Here is a 19,633-nt window from a genome sequence, read left to right as displayed (position 1 = left end):
TTTCTTTAGTCAATTAGTCATTTATTTATGTTTTCTTCATGCTGAATGACTTATTTCCAAGAAACTTACAAGCACATCTCTGGTAAACACAAAATTTTAAATGGTGCTTTTGTGTGATTCTTTTACAGATGTGTTGATTAAATCAACTAATCGAATAGTCGTCAAACTCGTATGAGTGTTAGTCGAGTAAGAATTTCTTTGGTCGAGGACAGCCCTAATTTGATGCAGGGCTCTCAGACTTAACACGATAATAACGCGTTAACGCAAATTTGTTTTAACGCCACTAATTTCTTTAACGCATTAACACAACTTGGGATTATTAGATTGTACCGGGCTCAGTTTTAAAGATAGAGTGAAGATACTGGTATCATATGAAACTAGAAAACCTAAGGAATCCATTAGCACCAACCATACTCGCTTGTCACGAAGGACAAGCTAGTAGAAGAGGTCCGTTGACCTCTGACCTCAAGATATGTGAATGAAAATGGGTTCTATGGGTACCCACGAGTCTCCCCTTTACAGACATGCCCACTTTAAGCCGTCACACTGACACACTGACAGCTGTTTTGTTCAGTTTGCCAAGTTATGATTTGAGCACATTTCTTTTTAAGCTAAATGAAGTACCTGTGAGGGTTTCTGAAAAAATATTTGTCATTGTTTTATGTTGTTAATTGATTTCTAATTAATAAATATACACATATTTGTATAAAGCAGGAGAAGAGTTGATAAGAGTATTAAATACTTGACAAATGTCCCTTTAAGGTACATTTTGAACAGATACAAAATGTTTGATTATTCATGGACAATCATGCGATAAATCGCGATTCAATATTTTAATCAATTGACAGCCCTATTTGAATATAATTTAAAATACATACAGTATGAATCTGCCACAGCTTCTGTGGCTTTGATAGCAAGTTAAAGGTTAAAAAAAAGAAGGGATTGATTTTTGAGATAGTGATGTCAAAGTCAATTAGAGTCCAAAATTAAAAATAAACCATAAATAAATCACCAACCTAATATCATTTTCCTCACATGTTCATCTTGTCCCACATTTAATACTACAATTCAGATACTTCCTCTCTCAGATTTTGACACTGTTTTGAATTGGAGGTAGTGGAGTAGGTCCTGTAAGCCACTTAGCATGTGATTGATTGTCTAGAGCCATCTCAGACCAGGTGAAGCCATTTAAAGCAAGGAGAAACGTGGGAAAGTGGACAATCAACACAAGTAGGTATTGTCTTTATTAATTTGACCAGAAAGCTCTTAACTCAAGGTCCACCTTCTAGTTTTGTAGCATTTAACCTCATCTCATGGTCTTCAACAGCAAATAGAGTGGAAGAAAAGAGATGAAGGCTGTGAAGTGTGGTTTAAAGCTCAAGAAAAAAAAGCTGGTAAAAGTACCTTGAGTTACGATTTTTTTTTTTACCTTAGATCATACGTCCTATCCCAGGTCATGAAAGAGCTTTTCACGCTCAGTTCCTTATTCTTGTTTTTCTCCCTCAAGCATCTGCGCCATTATGAATGGATCAGTATGGATGGAGGAGAAACAGAAAGAAGGATACTGTGCGCTCTAACTGCCTCAGGCGCCACAAACGTACCTTTTTGCAATCTCAGATGAACCCAGATTACGTAACCTGAAGGTCCTGCAGAGTGATATCACAGAGTAAGATGCGACCACCGCTCTGTCCTCATCTTACCACCGTAGACAATGAGTTATCTCATGTACGGTATCTTTAGGCCAACCTGAGCTCAGAGAGGAGAGAATAGAGATAAAACGGAATAATAATATTATTATTGCAGTCCAGTGAGGACAGGAAGACAAAGCAATGAATAGGAGAGATGAGGACACACACCTGGAGAAAGAAAGCCTACAGAGTAGAGGAAATGTCATTCTCCTTGGATCGACAACTTATCTACTCTCTGACGAATGCGGAAAGGTCAGGCACGGACTTGGACTGACATATACAAAGTTAATATTTCAAAGGTTTAGACAAGATCATTGGTTTCTCCCAATACAAAGTCTGTTTTGGTTACGTCTACCTTATTAATTCTTAATGGGGTGATCACAATGGTCCACATGCAGTAAGCCAAATAAGAACAAATCCTCGTATTTTTTGTTCTTACGCACGATTTGTTCTTTTTTTGTTAGCGCCCATTGATTTCTGGGATTCACCAATGTTTTATTTTTGCTCTTCTCTTAGGTAAGAGAAAATTCTACGAGTGGTTGAGAGCACTCTTACTAAGATAAGAAAATAACATCTTGTTTTCACTGTTCCTAAATTGTTCGTCCAACACAGGGAAGCAAAAGTTTTAATTTTGAGAATCACCAAAAAAAATTATGAATATCACATAATCAAATTTGTATTATTATATGTTTTAGAGTAAGTATAATGATTGCATTATTAAAGTAATATTATTGGTCCATTGATCCCAATTAAGACAATAAAAACCCTTGGATGCTCCTCAATGCTTTTGGTTTTCCTGTAACACCAGCAATGACTGAAAAATCACGTTTACTTTGTTTAAGTTTATTTAACAGTCCGCGATTTCTCTACTGCTGAAGTTCTTCTTCTTATGGCCTTTTTTTTGGTGGCATCTCTCCAATTCTTGGGCATGTGCCAGATTATTTGCACACAGCACAACATGTGATTGATTCATGGAGAGACCTTCGTCTGGTCAGCTAACATTACTGCCAAGCAGCTGAAATATAGAGTGATATTGTGGTTTTAGCTGACGTGTGTCGCCTCACTGTTTTGAGCGATGCTCGTTCATGACTATGTAGAGCGAGCAAGCGCGAGCTCGACGCTGACTTTCATTGATTTCAAGGCCACAGGTGTCGCTGTTAAGCAGCATTTCTGAATCTTACAAATAGTCCCTTTAACAGAGAATGAAGAGAAAATATAGTATAAATGTAAGAGAATGTTGCTGCATGAGGCCCATTGTTCAGATAATAATACACTGAAAAGTTGATTGCCACATGAAGAAATATTTAGAAAATGAGACTAGGGATATTAGCTTGGATCAATAGTACCACTCTGATTCATATACAATAGAATGATTGGTATTTCAATATCGTTAAACATCTTAAAACGGCAGTGGGATTACCTGGAATCCCTCATGGGGATCTGAACTCCGGATCTCATGTTACCTCTTTGTTGCAGTACACTCAAGACAGGTCAGGTCACTTAGACACAAGCTTCTGCCACCACACTGAATAATTCAGGAAAGGCCATGATGCAATGTGAGTGTGTGTGTGTGTGTGTGTGTGTGTGTGTGTGTGTGTGTGTGTGTGTGTGTGTGTGTGTGTGTGTGTGTGTGTGTGTGTGTGTGTGTGTGTGTGTGTGTGTGTGTGTGTGTGTGTGTGTGTGTGTGTGTGTGTGTGTGTGTGTGTGTGTGTGTGTGTGTGTGTGTGTGTGTGTGTGTGTGTGTGTGTGTGTGTGTGTGTGTGTGTGTGTGTGTGTGTGTGTGTGTGCGCGCGTATGTTGGGGAATGATTTCAGTAGAGTGTGAGTGTGTGAAGATAGGCGCTAACAGAGTGGTTTCCTCTGTCCTCTTGGAGAAGCCCCATGGCCCACTTAGGATCAGCTTACAGATGTCGGACTGAGAGTGGATGTTGAAAACTGACTCAGTGTTTTGGGGATGCTGTTTCTTTACTCCAGTGTTTGGGTGTAGCAGCCAGTGAGCCCTCCTCCACCTGTCGATTCAGATGAGAGACTCTACATTAGACACTTTACATTGCAGCTTATCTGCGCGTCCTGACACTCATCATCACAGCCGAGCAGACCTGCCACTGGTGATCCTTTATCATAGTAATACCACCGTTCTGACGTGTGGGTGGATGATTTACACCGTGCCAGAGCTGTTGTCGTAGTACGCATGCTGATATACATTCAGAATGTGTATGAATATGACTCACCGCACACTGAGCGTGAGAATCTCGGTCAGTAATGTATCCTGAGAAACACATAATGTGGGATGGGGTAGTGTCTGTTTCAGTTAGTTTAAAATGGTCTAAAACAAAATAGAATTTACTGTTTGAGCCGTCATCCAACTGCCAACCAAGCTTACAAGCAGTCACGGGTTATAGCTGAGCTGTTTGCTATAGCTCAGTGTTGCCTTGGGTTGCAGTGACGCCAGTCCTCCAATGACCGGTGACATAAGGCTCTGGAGTTACACAGCGTGCACCCATACATCTCAGTGTCATGAATAATGGCTGAAGAGGTGAAGTCAGGATGATGCACTTTGTTAAGTCCCGCTCCGGTTTACTCGCTCACCAAAGCCTTCGGAGGATTCCACCTGTACTGAATTTTGCTTTTAATCCCAGCAATCTGACATAACACCTGGCCATCTGAGGTCATATTTTAACAGAAAAAGGGAAATACAGTATGTGCTCATCTTTTTCATAGTTGGTTTTTAGCTATGTTTTTGTTACTAACATTGGGGAAAAACACTTTGTAATGTCTAAGGATAAAAAAAAGACAAGAAAAAATATAATTAACACCCATCTCTGCAGTTCTACTGAGCTCTTTCGCTTCTTTTAGCTCAATATTTTGTTTTATAGCACAGTTCGATATCAAGAAAGGGAGAGGTCCCGCGCTTGTTAAGGCTACTTTACCACAGACATTTGAGGTAGAGTAACAGTGAGTAGCGCTGTCAAAAGCAAAGGAGTTTGCCTTTCAACAACTCTTAAGCTGTTTTATTCATGTTGTATTATGCATGTATCACTTGTAGAAACCGACATTTTTTCCAACAACACCAGGCTGAGGAACAGTTAAGATGTCTGGACCACCTTGAAAACTAAAAGGTTTTAAAAAAAAGAAAAAAAAATCCGCTCCATTTTTTTGTGACCGTCCTGGCTTCAACTCTAAATTCTGTCAACTCTGCCATGTTTTTGTCAGGCACTCCCTAATCTAGATCACCCCACCCTTTTCCCTCCAATTGCTGTGCATATATATATTACTCATTTCATCCCATATTCAACGACCCCTTCACCCTTTCCTCTCGCTTTTCCTCCGTGTCACAGTGGAGAGTGAATAATTCATGTTCGGGCTGCTTGCCGGTGGAGATGAATCATGTGAGAAGAGCAGGATACACGTGCTCGTCTCAGAGCGACTCCTCTCTCCAAAGACCCCAGGACTTACTGTACAGACCACAACTACTCTGTCCTGGCTGCATGACATTACCGTCCCAGCTTTCATGACAGTCACACGTGAGCTCAACACCAGTTCCTCTGCCTTCAAAACCCAGAGAGACCATGCAGCAGCTTCTCACGCTACATCCATATACTGTATCTACAGTGTATGGCATTAGGGCCTCATGAATGATGTATCCAGAACAGTTTTTACATGGTTCTATTAGGGCTGTCAAAGTTAACACGATAATAACGCGTTCACGCGATAATAATGCATTAATGCAAATTTGTTTTAACCCCACTAACAACTCTTTTGGAGGTTGTAGCGGAATCAGTTTTAAAGTTAGATTGAAGATACTGGCATCATATGAAACTACAAACCCTCCTAAGGAATCCATTGGTATCAACCATGTCATACTAGCTTGTCGCAAAGGAGGATAAACAATGCTCAAAACTTATGCTAAATTTTGGCGAGGAAAAACTGGCTTGGCCATTTTCAAAGGTGTCCCTTGACCTCTGACCTTAAGATATGTGAATGAAAATGGGTTCTATGGGTACCCACAAGTCTCCCCTTTACAGACATGCTGAACGATAGTACACATATTGGGTATGTAATGCATAACATGCAATTTCAGATGAAGCCTCAACTCACGTCACCTTAAATGTTGAAAGTCATTGCATCTCCGTGAACCACGTTTTGCATGTGGCCATACATTTTTTTTGTTGACCACAGCTTGATCATTTCATCTGACCGTGATAATCCAATTGTCACCTTTTGCCTGGCCCTTAAATCTTGCAATGCATTAGGACAGTATGTTGACCCAGTTTACATGTTCGATAAACGCAAAAAGTTTGTTGCTCACTGCTCTGCAGATCCCTTCACTCCCACACACACTTCTGTCTCTGGAGAAATTCCCTGCCGGAGTCAAACTAAATGTGTTTCTGCATGCTTGTGTTTGTGTCAGTTTTCACATTGTGTGTATCTGTACTCTTGTTTGCCTGAGCACTGCAGTCCTCTGAAGCTTACTGTGTCCCGATGCACACGTGTAGCTCACACGAAGTATCAACACACTGGAGTGTTGACGGACCCAGAACAACAATTATTCATATGGAGGGACCCTCGCAGTTTTCGTGCTTTCACACCGTGTTATCAGACTGCATGGCTAAGCAGCCAGCACTGTGGACTGAAAAGTGCTTAAAGTTTGCTCTGGCTTACAGGGATGCAGTGCCATGTGCGTGACTGGAGGGATGCTGATTTGAGGGAATTTTTGTATTTGACAGAAGCATGCGTCGCTGCACACAATTTGACTGTTATCAGGCCATATTATAGGAATTATCGGTCGCTATAAGCACCATAGATGTGGGTCAAATAGGGAGCTACTATGCCTACCACGTTGCACAAGTGAAAGCGAAACACATTCTAACAAATTGTGAAACTGCATGAAACGTTTCGTTTTGAACACAAATAAAAAAGCTTCTTTCGATTTAGGCAACAAAACCAGTTTAGGGAAAAACATTGCGTTTTGGCTTAAAATTACCTTTCAAAAGTGAAAGTGAAACTTAACGATTGGGAACACAAAGACAGCTACACGTTGCTGGTTTCACATGGGATGCGATCATGCGAACCCCAGTCTCCTGGGCGAAAACCCTGTGTTTTATGCTCCACCCCATATGGAGTTTCATACAGTCTATACTACAGCATCTGACTTCCGCTTCTGCTCCTGTCATAATTACTACAGTCGCTAGAGGTCGCTGTGGTCTTCTTTCTGTGATCTACCATGTCAATAGATAATGAAACCTACTATTGGGCGTAGTAGGCCCCTATTGACCCACATCTACTGTATGATGCTTATAGCGATCGATAATGCCTTTAAATGGCCTGACAACAGTGTAATCTGCTGGTCTATCCATCAAACCACAAGTAGTCACAGAGTTTATTGTGACTCAGATTTCATTTAGAAGATTGCAGTCTCCTCCAGAACTGCCTTTTCTTAAGAAAAACTACCTAAAACGCCTAAAACCTTTGCTGCTGATGCATTGTCAGCTTTTCATAGTAAGTTCTAAGCGTATAAATGATCTTGTCAAAGCTGGAAAAAAGAGGCACTGTGTTGGTAACAATCACAAATGATTCAACAACTCTGGCTGCTCAGGTAGCGGTAGAGGCTGCTGGTATTTATGGAGGGAATTAAAATGGTGTGGGTCTTGGTGGTAATGTCTTCTAACACTCTTCCTCTCCTCTTTCTTTATTCTTCTCACAGATTAGACGCTGCTTGAAGCCTGGAGGACGGTTTGTCTCTGTAACCTTCGCCTACCCCTTCTTCAGGAAACGCCTCTATGCTCGGACGGAGTACAACTGGTCGATTAAGGAGTACAGTTATGGAACAGGCTTTTTATATTATGTGTATGTAATGACCAAAGGTGAAGAGCTTAGCCCACAAGATGCAGCTCTAGAGAAAAAGCTACTCGAGGACACCAAATCCCCACCTCCCACGATCGCCCAAATACCATTTGATAATGACGAAGACTTCCTATCTAATATTGAATTTTAGGAATTCATTAACCCTAAGTCATTTACAAAACAAAAATCCAAACAAAAGACCTAACTCACTTATGTATTAAAAAAACTACCTGTATTATAGTGGTCGCACCAGCCAATAAACCTGGTGTTTTTAACAAAACGTCACCTACAGTACATGTATGAAAATGTATAGATGTATGTATAGACCACCCAAACAGACCTTGGCCCTTTCCCCACCACTTACCTCAAAGAAAAGGTAACTTCCAAAATACAGAGCACCATCAAACAATGTCAACGCAGAATAATTATTTTGCTTGAAGTCCCCTCTTATATAGAGTCTTATAGAGTGTCCCTGTCTGGGTGATCCTACCCAAGCGGCAACCTGCGGATCTGAAAAGTGAAGCCAATACGGAAGTATCCGACGGGAATCCTGCTGGCCAGCGTGTGGGCGTTGTGGATGACCTCCGTTCCAACAGGATATCGGGAACTGTAATGCCTGTGAAACCTGGATAAATCCTGCAATACCCCGGACAACGCCATTCATCTGTGACTCTTTTTCTATATACCAATCTGACTGAACAGAGGACTCTAAGAAAAAAGCAGGAGGCGAGTGCTTTATGGTGAATAACGTTAACATTGATGCACAAATTGAAGGAGCTGATGGGATTGCATTTCATTGGAGTTTGTAACGTTACCTTGTATGATTTCATTTGACAAATAAATTGATTGAAGAAGTCTGTGCTCCAGTTTTTCCAGGTGAGTGAAATTCTAACGTTAGTATTCATTTATGTATATGTTTTAGCACTGGTACCAACCGGCAACCGGGAGCAACAGTTACGGCACTGGGTCATTCCCAAGACGGTGACGGCCAGAGTCGACGGGAGCTGCCCACTTTGAGCTTTTGCGCTTTAGAAACCTATGGGTGACGTCACGGAGACTACATCCATATTCTATACAGTCTATGATCCCAACGTAAACATTGTTTTCTATATCTTTTATATGGTTTTATTGTTTATACAGTCAGTTTGTAATTGCTGTGGGAGTGATTTGTAGTCATGTTTAACTATGACTCATCATGTTTCTGTCTATCGTTTCCTGAAGCTGCTACTATCAGCTTCTGTTTTAGCGCAATTCATAATAGAAACTTTTATCTTTTAGAAACCAATTTTACGTCCCAGTGTCCTTAACTGTCCTGTCTACCCATATATCAGAGAGATTGAACAGTCTCTGATTCTGTGGTGCAGCACAAGCCTGCCAGTGTTACGCAATTTGCAAGACAAACTGGCACGTCTAGACACGCACACGTACATAACAGCAGCACCGGCCTGCATGTAAAGTCAATGTTCAAGTCTATTAATATGTCAGTCAGAGTCTCCCCTTCTGCTGGGGTTGTCTGCATCTGTCCCACGTCTGCTTTAGATCCCAGAGAAAAGCTGCTCATGCAGGTACGCAGTGTTTGACACACGCCGGCGCTGCGTGTGGGCACGTATGCATGTACATACAAGTAATAGCCCACCCTGCGTGTTATTTGTTGAGGAAACATGAGATGAGTCTCGGGTCCTGTGCTCTCTGCCGCTTAAATTTAGACCTGAAAGAGAGAGAGAGAGAGAGCCAGGCATGCAGACAGGCAGGAAGGCTGGTGACTGCAGGGGGGGACCACATTGATAAAGTAGAAATCATTTATTTTTAATTCTCCACTGAGATCTAATTACTGCCTATTTTTAAGACTTGGAAAAAAACGGTGTGTGATTTTTCAGCCGGCTCTTTCGTTCCATGATTTCCTGCTGGTTTAACGTGGTAGTTTGTTTAACTTTAACTTTGATGTTGACACAACAGCTTCACCTCGAGGTCTATTTAGTAGCTGTTCTGGAGCTTTTTGATCGTATCACATGATCTTCCTCAGCAGGCGGAGGTAGCTCGGTTGTCATGGAATTAACTGTTAGCTAAACCCCACCTCCCCTTAGTTACTGTTGCTAGGCTTGTTAAGCTTTGTTCTCGGACATGGCACATATGCAGTTTTGTGCTGAGATTGTTTTATCAAGTAGTTTCCAAACTCAAGAATATTTTTTTTTTATCTCAATCTGTTGAAATAACATTTTCAAATGTTTCATCTTTATGTGTCTTTTATACCGAAAGGGGATTTCCAACTACTACATTCTTATTTCCTGTTAATTTCCTGTTATGTACACTTACAAATACACTCTGCACACACACTGTTGCACATATTGAAATGTATCACTATCAGACAGTGACGGTTTCAATCTCAACCTCCTGCATCTCCCCCCCCCAGACCCTTGCATTGTCTCTGGGTAAACCCCATTGGCTATTATCTGGTTTCCATGGTGACAATTGGGTGCAATGCCCTGACTACCTGAACAGGAGGGTTAAGAAAACAAACAGCCTGGCACCTATTTGGTATAGCAGGGTGGATGACAGGAGGGTGCTTATGTAAGTGGCAGTGGGTTTGATATTGACAATAGAGGCTTTAGGGGTGCAGAGCAGCTACACTGCAGCACTGGGACATAAAAGCATTTGATGGATTCAACACTCAGAGTGGATGGGTGGAGGCTGGGTATGTCCCTGCACATGGAGAGAGTTTTTCTGCTTTATTTTCCCCCCCAAAGTATGATGCAGTTTTCCTGACTTTTCCTTAGTTTAGTTTAAGTTCTGTTCTGTCAATATATGAATGGATTGAAATTCAGCCAGTCGTTTTTATGGGTAAATTTGGTTTTCAGCTCCCTTAGTCAGACTGACTGATCTGCAATGGCAGAGACCCCGACAGTGAGATCTAACTCGACTGGACTTAAGTTATATAACCACAGCAGAGCAGGGCGTAGGCCTCACGCAAGAGAGGTTTAGTCATCATTTTCTCTTTAGTACAAACCTTTTCATCTTATGTGCAGTTCTTTTTTGTTTCCTCAGCTGATCACCTGAGTCATCCAGGTGTCTGAGGCTATGATTTAATACGGAGCGCTGTGTATTTATGTGTGTGTGAGATAGTGGAGCCAGAATTTTCTCTCCTGCTGCTAATTGTCCTCCATGCTCTGTTGCCCAAGGGCAGCAACAACACTAATCTACTGCATGCTCAATGCTTTTCTCTCTCCATCTTTTCCGTCTCTCTTTTACTCTCAGTCACTCTTCTCACCACTTCCACCCTGCCCTCTCCGTCTGCATCGATTGGCCCTGAGTGCTTTGGTGTGTGGGTGTTATGTGAGGCCTCATGCAATTCAAAAGGTCTACTGCATGCTTTAACCAAACATCTCTGGGTTTTTATCTCCTTCATTGTATGTGTTTTGTGTTTAAACTGAGTCACGACACAGCACTACCGCCTGTTTGTACCCCTCATTGAACTGCCTGCTGCTTACTGCAGCTATACACTCAAAGCATCCTCAGTGATTCTTAAAGGGAAATTACTTTTTCTTACAACCGAGGTCCTGTTTTTGTCGTTTTGTTCTACCGGTAGTAAAAACCATTGTACTAACAAAGTTATTTTCTGAGATCTGGGAATACAGCAATGTTAATAAAAATATATAAAGATATAGAGGAGTAATGTCTTCCTGAGAAGAGTGCTTTTAGTGCATGTTAGTGCATGTGAGCGTGTCCCACAGGCTAGCTCATGGCCGCCGCTCTGCACTGCTCTCATACGCCGGTTACAGCTGATAATGATGTCCCAACTGATGGCGCCGTCGCGGAATAGCGTCTATTTTCTGTATTGCAGTTCTATTATATTCTATTAATATTGTAATTGCTCACATAGCCAAGTGGCAGTCTACTTGCTGGCAGATAAGCTGGCTAGCGCTAAAGTTAACGTGGCTACCACCGTCGGTCAGGCAGGTTGTAGCAGTCGTTCTGCTTACTTTTGTGAGTACTTTATCGTAACAGATAGTAATTATGTGCAAAACTATTAAATTAAGACCAAGCTGTAGCCTGCGGCCGGTGTAGCCAGTTTCTACAGACCAGCATAGATAGGATGGAGGTTATCCTTGTCAGTGGAAACCAATCTGCATTAGATGTAGCGAGGACTGGGAGACTGCCGCTGCTTTCAACGGCACTGTATATCTGCCCATCTCGCTTGGGGCAACATAATGGCATAATATACTGTATGGCAGGCTTATGTAACTGGAGGAGGAATATTAATGGACGTCCACTCGGGATGGGGCGAAAGTGGAATCAGATCAAAGCTCTTTGTTCTCACTGCACACGCTCAGTTTGAACCTAGAGCTGAGAGTTGCTGTGAGCTGCATGTGAGAGATAACAATACAATGGCACTTAGCATTTACAGCGGTCTGCTTTAGCATTTTGTTTGTTTGTTTTGCACACAAACGTCATGCTTACATTTCCATCCTACTGTTTCGGTGGTTACACAGTGACTGTCTACTGGGGAGGCATCTACACATGTCTGTGTTGACCCCGGTAGGGCCCCAGTACGGCCTGCACTCCCAGCCCATCTGCCAGGTCAGGACACAGGAGCCACGGGTTACATTTACAGCTCGCGTTCACAGTCAACTGACCTCTGACCCTGAAAGCTGCAAAATGATGACTGAATTTACGTCTCATCAGAGGGCAGTAGCTCATTAGTTGTTGCCTGAGATGTTCCAGTCAGACAATTTAAAGGATAAATCTGGAGTTATTTTATCTTTGAATTATTGTCAACAAATTTTATTTGAATACTTTTTAGTTAGATTTTATCCGAGCCTCACCGATACTTGATTCTTAGAGTCCGATATCGATATTTTAGAGTTTTAAAAATCCGACTACAATATGGCATTTTCACTTTTTTTTTCACAGACAATACTTGTTTTTAGGATAAATTAATTGCTAGATTTGATCTCTTTAGGGGATTTTTATGCAGCCCGGTTGCATGAAAAGCTGTGTGAATGAAACGATAATGCGCAGGGCATAAGCATGTCATAAGAACGCTGTTCTTGCTTTAGGCGTGTCATTTGTATACTGTGTAGAATATAAAGTGAGAAAGACTGCTTATGGCGGGTGGGAGTTGAGGTGCATGGGTCCAACGAACGCAAGACTTTCAACCAGGTGGGTCTATTACGCGCTTTGGCGTGATATCGGGTTGTGCTATGCCTCCACGCCCGCGACATTATGTTTTCAGGTTGTCCGTCCGTCCATCTCATTCTCGTGAACGCCAGCTCAGGAGCACCTTGAGGGAATTTCTTCAAATTTGGCACAAACATCCAGTTGGACTCAAGGATGAACTGATTAGATTTTGGTGGTCAAAGCTCAAGGTCACCATGACCTTACAAAACATGTCTTTGGGCCATAACTCAAGAATTCATACGCTAATTATGACAATTTTACACAAATGTCTAACAGGCTAAAATGATGAAGTGATGACATATTGGACAGACATGGATGTAAACTGCAACTTGATAAAATAACACCAGTGTTATCTTTTAAGCCTATTAACTCTCAAATGTCTAGACATATTTTTAAAAGAATGCAAAATTAGCTTATAAAAGCCTATAACACTGAAGGGAGAGCAATGCTGCAGCAGTAGTGGTAGTAAGACTTGAATGAATTTCTTTAAAAGTTGCATGTTTAACAGTCATGACAGGGAGAGAGGCGTGGAGCAGAACTGATACAATTCAATATTTGCCCAAATATGTCAGTCCGGTTCCGGCACTTCCAGGGACGTCCATTACTGTGAAAAGTGTAATTGTCCATGACCGCAGACAGACAGACACACACACAACATCCACAACAACAACATGATCGATAGCACTACGTGTTCATTCAGTGCAGTGCTGATGTTATCAGGACAGTCAATAATCTCTGATGGGCATGTGGTCGGTTGCACTGATGATGCTTTGTTGATGCTCTGTCATTAGAGTGACGCGCAATTCAGAGTCATACTGGCAAAGAGTGTGTAGTACAGTGAAGAATACTGTTCAGGGCGTTCTGACGCAGTTACCAGGGGGTTCTCGGAAAGATTGTGGAGTCGCTCGGCTAATATCAAACAGAAATTGTAATTTGATTTAGATTTTTGTGATTTGAGGAGAAAATAGGATTACACACGGCTGTTATGCTGATCTTTACTATATCTATTGTCACCGAGACCAATAGGTACAGTAGGTTAGTTTGACTACACAGTTAGTAGGTTTTCCTCCAACCTGAATCAGTTAACACCTTCATACCAATTTTTATTTTGTGATTGAGTGTATGTGGAAACTAGCAAGCAAAAAGTGACAGATAAATGGTTGAAATGTCCAGTTTCTTCCAAAATTGGATGGAAAACACTGTAATAAACCACAGAACATGTTGATTTGTTTAGGTTTTTGTGCATGATATAGGTTTTTCTTGGTGCACCAGCCAAAGTGAGTGTTTACAGCCCTGCTATAGACGGTGTGTGAGAGCTACTGTTTGAGGACACTGCGCATGTAGACTTTGATAGATGATCATGTGGCCAGTCGTGGCTCCCCAGGGGTCTGTGGTTTAATGAATTCACTAGTGTAGGCCGACAGAGCTGTTTAACAGCTTAACAGATGGATCACTGTTCCTTCCCCGCTCTTTAATTAAGGATCAGTATTTACTGTCACTGAGGTCATGGCTACTGACTCCAAAGGCTACAAAGAAATGAGAAGACTTTTGCTTTCTGATGCTGCAACTACATCTTGTTTCTTTATAGGAACAGTGTGTAACAATTAGGAGGATCTATTGGCAGAAATCTAATAAAATATTAATAAGTATGTTTTTTTTTAATGTATAATCACCTGAACGTAAGAATCGGTGTGTTTTCGTTACCTCAGAATGAGACGTTTGTATCTACATACGGAGCGGGACTTTGCCATGTTTCTACAGTAGCCCAGAACGGACAAATCAAACACTGGCTCTAGATACAGATATTCACGTCTTCATGTTTTCGCGACGGCCACCGTAGTTCTCCTGCACGCTTGGCACACGAGAGGAGAAGTTTCAGTTGGTTGCAATCTGCAACCTCATTGCTAGATGCCGCCAAATCCAACACACTGCTCCTTTAATAGATCTTAGGTTTATTTTTTTAATTGACGCTGTGCTGAGGTGATGTGTTCTGTGTTGTTTTTTTATCCTTGACTTTTATTCACAGAACAAGGCCTGACCACTCTGATCAGGCTGGTCTCATACACTGCTCGTAGCTATACCTATGAAAAGTAATGCACTGTAATTTGTGTATATACCACAAAATCAATTTGTGTGTAGTCATGTAATTTGTTGATTTATTTGCCACGTAACTTGCGTACTTAAGTTACGCCACTTCCGGAGTTATTTTAAGCCAAACCACAATCTTTTTCTAAACGTAAATAGTTTTGTTGCCTAAACCTAACTAAGTAGTTTTGTTGCCTAAACCTAGCCAAGATCTTTTCCTAAACCTAACTAAGTAGTTTTGTTGCCTAAACCTAAGGAAGTTGTTTCCTTTGATGACAGAAGTGTATTTTGAAAAGACTGTAAGCATGTAATGAGCGAAATTGACACATGTTGCTGGACATTTGTAGGAAAATGAACAAAAAAAGAAGGAATAACTTTTTCGTAAGAAGCGTTGTATGAGAATACGTTGCTCTGATGTTGGTGCTATTATTTGTCATCCTCCATTGAAAATGTTTTGGGACAAAAGCCAAACCAAAGAATCACATTTACATGTTCTTTCACCATTTATTAATTCACCAAATACAGTGAAAATGGCATCATAATATACAATGACTCATTCTTAGAATGTCATGACATTTTTGTTGCTTTTTTGCTTCATAAAACGATGTTTCATTATTGAAAATATTAAGGTTTCATGCACAACAAACCATATCCAGTTTCTTTAAAATAATGGTACAAAATAAACAAAATTAAAAAACAAAAACTGTAATGTCCAAAATCGGTCAAATAACAACGTGTTATTTGAGGATACTCGTAAACAGTGCAATATACTCTAAAACTGCCATTTTCTAACAAATTCATCAACGAAGCTCAAGTCACAGTATACGATTTCTTAATAATAGTTTAACATTGATGTGTGCAAAAACCCCAGACACATTCAGTTAGTCTTTAAAAAACACCCGACCGCTGATATAGAATGAGACCAGTCCACCAAAATCTCAGCTTCGCTTCCATGAAGCCCAGTCTCACTCTGTATATCCTCTCTGAAGTAGAAATATTTTTGTTGATGAATTGTAAGACGATAGACTAGCATATCATTTAAATAACAAATATTTAGATATAAAAATACAAATATGACTTTTGTTAAAAAGAAGCGTGCCAGGGTAAGAGTAGTGGCACCTGCGTTGGCACCGGAGTGAAAGTTCATGCAAATAGATGGAGAAAAAAAACTCATAGAGGACGAAACACGAATAATTGCGAAATTAAAATAATCAAATTGTCCAAAGTATAATATTTTCCCATCAATTTCATGACTACATTTTTTTAAACATTTACCATGATCTCCACATCTGTGCTGGCCTCTGTAGATATCTGAGCATTTTTAAAACAAAAATAGAAAGGGGGAAAATAGATATGTGCAGGTTTTAAATCAGCTACATGGAGGTGCCAAGCTGCACCTTTAACCACTGATGGGTAAGAAGAAGAAGAAGAAGAAGAAGAAGAAGAAGAAGAAGAAAGTAGCCTGTGGTTCAGGTTTAACCTGTGGCCTAATGCTCTTTAAGGGCCAAAAAACAAACAGGGCTTCTACTACAGAAAATATTAACATTGCACCATCCTCGGATATATGTTTTTACATACAATGGGTCTCCTCTATTTAGCAGACTTGAGAGTTTGGTTGGTCTGTTTTTAAAAAGCAGTAGCAGCAACAGGAATGCATTGGACCAGTGCTGAAAGGACAGCTCCCTTGAATGCACCGTCGCTGACTGAATCAACAAAGCAAAGCCTAAAGGAGGAGGGAGGAGGAAGGGGGTTCGTCTGAGAGCTTAGCCTACCTACTGTACTGTACAACTTATTGAAATAGGGCTGGGATTTAGCTTCAGCCTCCAGTTGCAGTATTTTTGTTGCTTACAGCGCTGTTGGAAAGGAAAAAAAAAAAAGAGATGGTCGTGAAAGTAATGACAAGTTCATCCATCATCAAAGTCAGCAGAGGTTGAGACACAGAGCCGAGGTCCGCCATCTCAACATCTTGCTGCGCAGCAGGAGTTAAAATCGGGATTCGTTTGGAGAATTGCCAGCAATCCCATGATAAATCTTGGTCTTTTCCAGAGTCTCTCTCTCTCTTTCTCTTTCTCTCTTCGTCTCTCCATCTTTCTTCAACACTTCTTCTCTTCCTTTAAGCCTTCTCCATTCTCCCCTCTCTTTTCGTTGCCTTTTTCCTCAGTCAACCCATCCTTCCTTCCTTCCTTGCTTTCGTGCCGTCGTTTTTTCTCCCCTGCAATCCTCGAACATGCACAGCCGACAAGTGCTTCAAATCGGTGATCAAAAATTAAAAAGTCTTGCAAGGCATCGCTCACGTTTTAGACGCCGGGTGAAGACTTGTCTGTCATCCCCTTCAGGACCTCGTCTATTCGGTCGTCCTCGATGACCACTGAGGAGGAGAGAGAGAGAGAGAAGAAGGAGGATGAGGATGAGGATGTTTACTGAGACTATGACAGCAGAACATGACATTTTCTAGAATAATCCCAGTCAACAGTGAGCTCATTGTGTTTTATTCTAAGGTTTATTCTAAGGTTTATTATAAGGTTTATTATAAGGTCAATGGCGCACTAGATAACCAAAGCAAGGAAGGAGAGAAACAATGTGATTGTGCGGTTGCAGGTGAATAAATAAATATATTAAAGCACTATATTGCAAATCCCCCGACCTCGGGTACGCGCACTTTACGCGCCATTACCATTCCCGGTAATGGCGACGAGCCAGGCTTTTTTATCCTTATACGGTTAACCCCATTGTTTTGGGTACAGCACAGCACGGGGCGTGTCCTTACAGGAAGATCATGTCTCGTGCATGTATGTAAACAGTTTGACAAACGCGCGTAATGAAGAAGTATTCATCCAAAATCCATCAATCCATCAAATATTAAAACTGTTTAGAATATTCTAGGTAATATTATATATATTAAAAAGAGATTATATGAATTATATTTTCTATCACATAAATAATTCTGGTATCAGTTGTGATGATTTTTATTATAAGCATCCTTTACCTCGCTTGGCTCTGCCGATCTGTCCCAGCTTTGGAGGTCTCTTCCCCTGCGACGAAGAGAAAAAGGCGCTCGTGTCCTGCAGTCCGCAGCTAAAGGACATCTGACTGACCTCGCTGTCCGCTCCGTAGCCGCTCATTTTACCCTCGTTGTATGGCAGCACCTCGGACATTGTGGCAAGACGAGAGAGTAGGATCACCAAAAGTAGATAAAAAGTCTTCCTCGGTGGCTTTATAAGTGCGCAATAAAGCTGTAGATTCCCCCTTTTTTTTTTTTTTGGTGCAAGCTGCAGCAGCGCTTGGTGCGTGTTTTTCTCCTGCTGGTGATCCTTTCTGTCTGACTCCGTTTGGATGAAGGGGCGTCTGAGGTCCGAGTTGTGTTTGTTGTTGTGGTCTCTCTGTAGGTGTCTGGATGTGTTGCAGCTGCAGGGAGAGAGAGACAGCAGCGTGTGTGAGAGAGAGAGTGAGAGAGTGAAGAGAGAGAAAGTTGTGTTCGCCTGTGTTGCTGGCTGATGTCTGGTGAGGGAAGTGGGAGATCCCGGGATCATAAAGGAAACCCAGGCAGAACGGTGAAGTCATCCATCCGGGTGTATGTGTGTGTGTGTGTGTGTGTGTGTGTGTGTGTGTGTGTGTGTGGACTCAAGAGGAGCAAGAGTGACATCAACAGGCGAGAGATGAAATTGCACAAGTGATCTGCACTGAGAGCCACACTGAGAGACAGGTTTGTTGAGGCTTGGAGACGTTGGTAATTCACCATTACATAGAAACGTATAGTGTGTGTGTCTGGTATGAAATGAATGGATGTATTAGCATTATATGTCCTAATGTAGCACACAGTGGTGGAATGTAACTGAGTACAGTTACTCAAGTAAATTTGAGAAAATTATTTTAGTTTCAGAGACTTTGCTTCCTGCATTCTTTAAAATACTGAAAATAACCAATATAATACATAATAAGTACTCGAGTAAGTAAGTAAAGTAAGTACTCAATAAAGTACAAATGTCACGTACTTGTACTTTGCTTGAGCACTTCTTTATTTTATGTCACTTCACTTTATACTTCTAATTTATTAAATTTCTGATTGAAATATTGTACTTTTTACTCCTCTACATTTATCTGACAGCTATAGTTTTATATTAAAAAACATGTGATGAGCTTATAAGATATGGTTTTATATCAAACTGCGCATCAGTGTATAAAATAGTTAAAATTGGCTCCATCTCCACCAGCTACAGCATTAGCTTAACATGTAAACAAAATTGTTTTACACGTTATTGCATCATTTATAATTACAGTATCTAAAAGGCTAATGTATATAATAATATAACACTTTGAAAGGTATTTGTATGCTTTAACTTTTTTCTATCGCAGGACTGTAATAAGCTACCTGTTTACGTTCATAATGATCATTTTGAGGGAGTGGCTTTGGAGGGAGGCCTGAAGCAACTTGACAACTTTCTCGCTAGATTTAAAGGTCCCATATTATGCTCAATTTCAGGTTCATACTTGTATTTTGTGTTTCTACTAGAACATGTTTACATGCTGTAATGTTAAAAAAAAAACTTTATTTTCCTCATACTGTCTGCTTGAAAATGCCTGTATTTACCCTCTGTCTGAAACGCTCCGTTTTAGCGTATTTTGACGGAATTGCAACAGAATTGCGTTGCTAGGCAACAGCCTGGGTCCATGTGTGCTTCCTGTCAGCTGATGACATTCACATACACTGCAACAAGGAATAAACTGGGACACATTTAGAATGTTTACGTCTAAAATTGTGTCAAGGGTCTAAATATTGTATATTTGTGACATCACGAATGGGCAGAAATCCTGACAGCTTGTTCCAAATGCAGAGTTACTGAG

General features: G+C 41.0%; 2 protein-coding genes across 3 annotated transcripts in view; one reads left to right on the top strand and one right to left on the bottom strand.

Annotated features, from left to right (window-relative positions):
* Positions 1 to 8,386, top strand: part of ece2a (endothelin converting enzyme 2a) — a 90,318-nt gene extending 81,932 nt beyond the window's left edge. For both annotated transcript variants that reach the window (XM_074651116.1, XM_074651117.1), the window contains exon 4: positions 7,392 to 8,386. In XM_074651116.1, the coding sequence (XP_074507217.1) occupies positions 7,392 to 7,682 (291 nt within the window). In that variant the 3' untranslated portion in view covers positions 7,683 to 8,386. The remainder of the gene's footprint in view (positions 1 to 7,391) is intronic.
* Positions 8,387 to 15,281: 6,895 nt separating this feature from the next.
* Positions 15,282 to 18,320, bottom strand: camk2n2a (calcium/calmodulin-dependent protein kinase II inhibitor 2a). Its single transcript, XM_074651114.1, has 2 exons — positions 17,778 to 18,320; positions 15,282 to 17,159 (listed from the first exon to the last, which is right to left on the bottom strand). The coding sequence occupies exons 1-2, from the start codon at positions 17,944 to 17,946 to the stop codon at positions 17,089 to 17,091; spliced, it is 240 nt and encodes a 79-aa protein (XP_074507215.1). The 5' UTR covers positions 17,947 to 18,320; the 3' UTR covers positions 15,282 to 17,088.
* Positions 18,321 to 19,633: the final 1,313 nt, after the last annotated feature.

The sequence above is a fragment of the Sebastes fasciatus genome, chromosome 11 (assembly GCF_043250625.1).
Source record: "Sebastes fasciatus isolate fSebFas1 chromosome 11, fSebFas1.pri, whole genome shotgun sequence".
NCBI lineage: Eukaryota > Metazoa > Chordata > Actinopteri > Perciformes > Sebastidae > Sebastes > Sebastes fasciatus.
This window is presented reverse-complemented; position numbering and strand designations above follow the sequence as displayed.

What these genes read in the sequence shown, in the direction of transcription:
- camk2n2a (XM_074651114.1), bottom strand. Translation starts at nt 17,946, where the DNA reads ATGTCCGAGGTGCTGCCATACAACGAGGGTAAAATGAGCGGCTACGGA. An exon ending in GATCGGCAGAGCCAAGCGAG is followed by an intron (nt 17,160 to 17,777) that starts GTAAAGGATGCT and finishes TCTCCTCCTCAG; the next exon opens with TGGTCATCGAGGACGACCGA.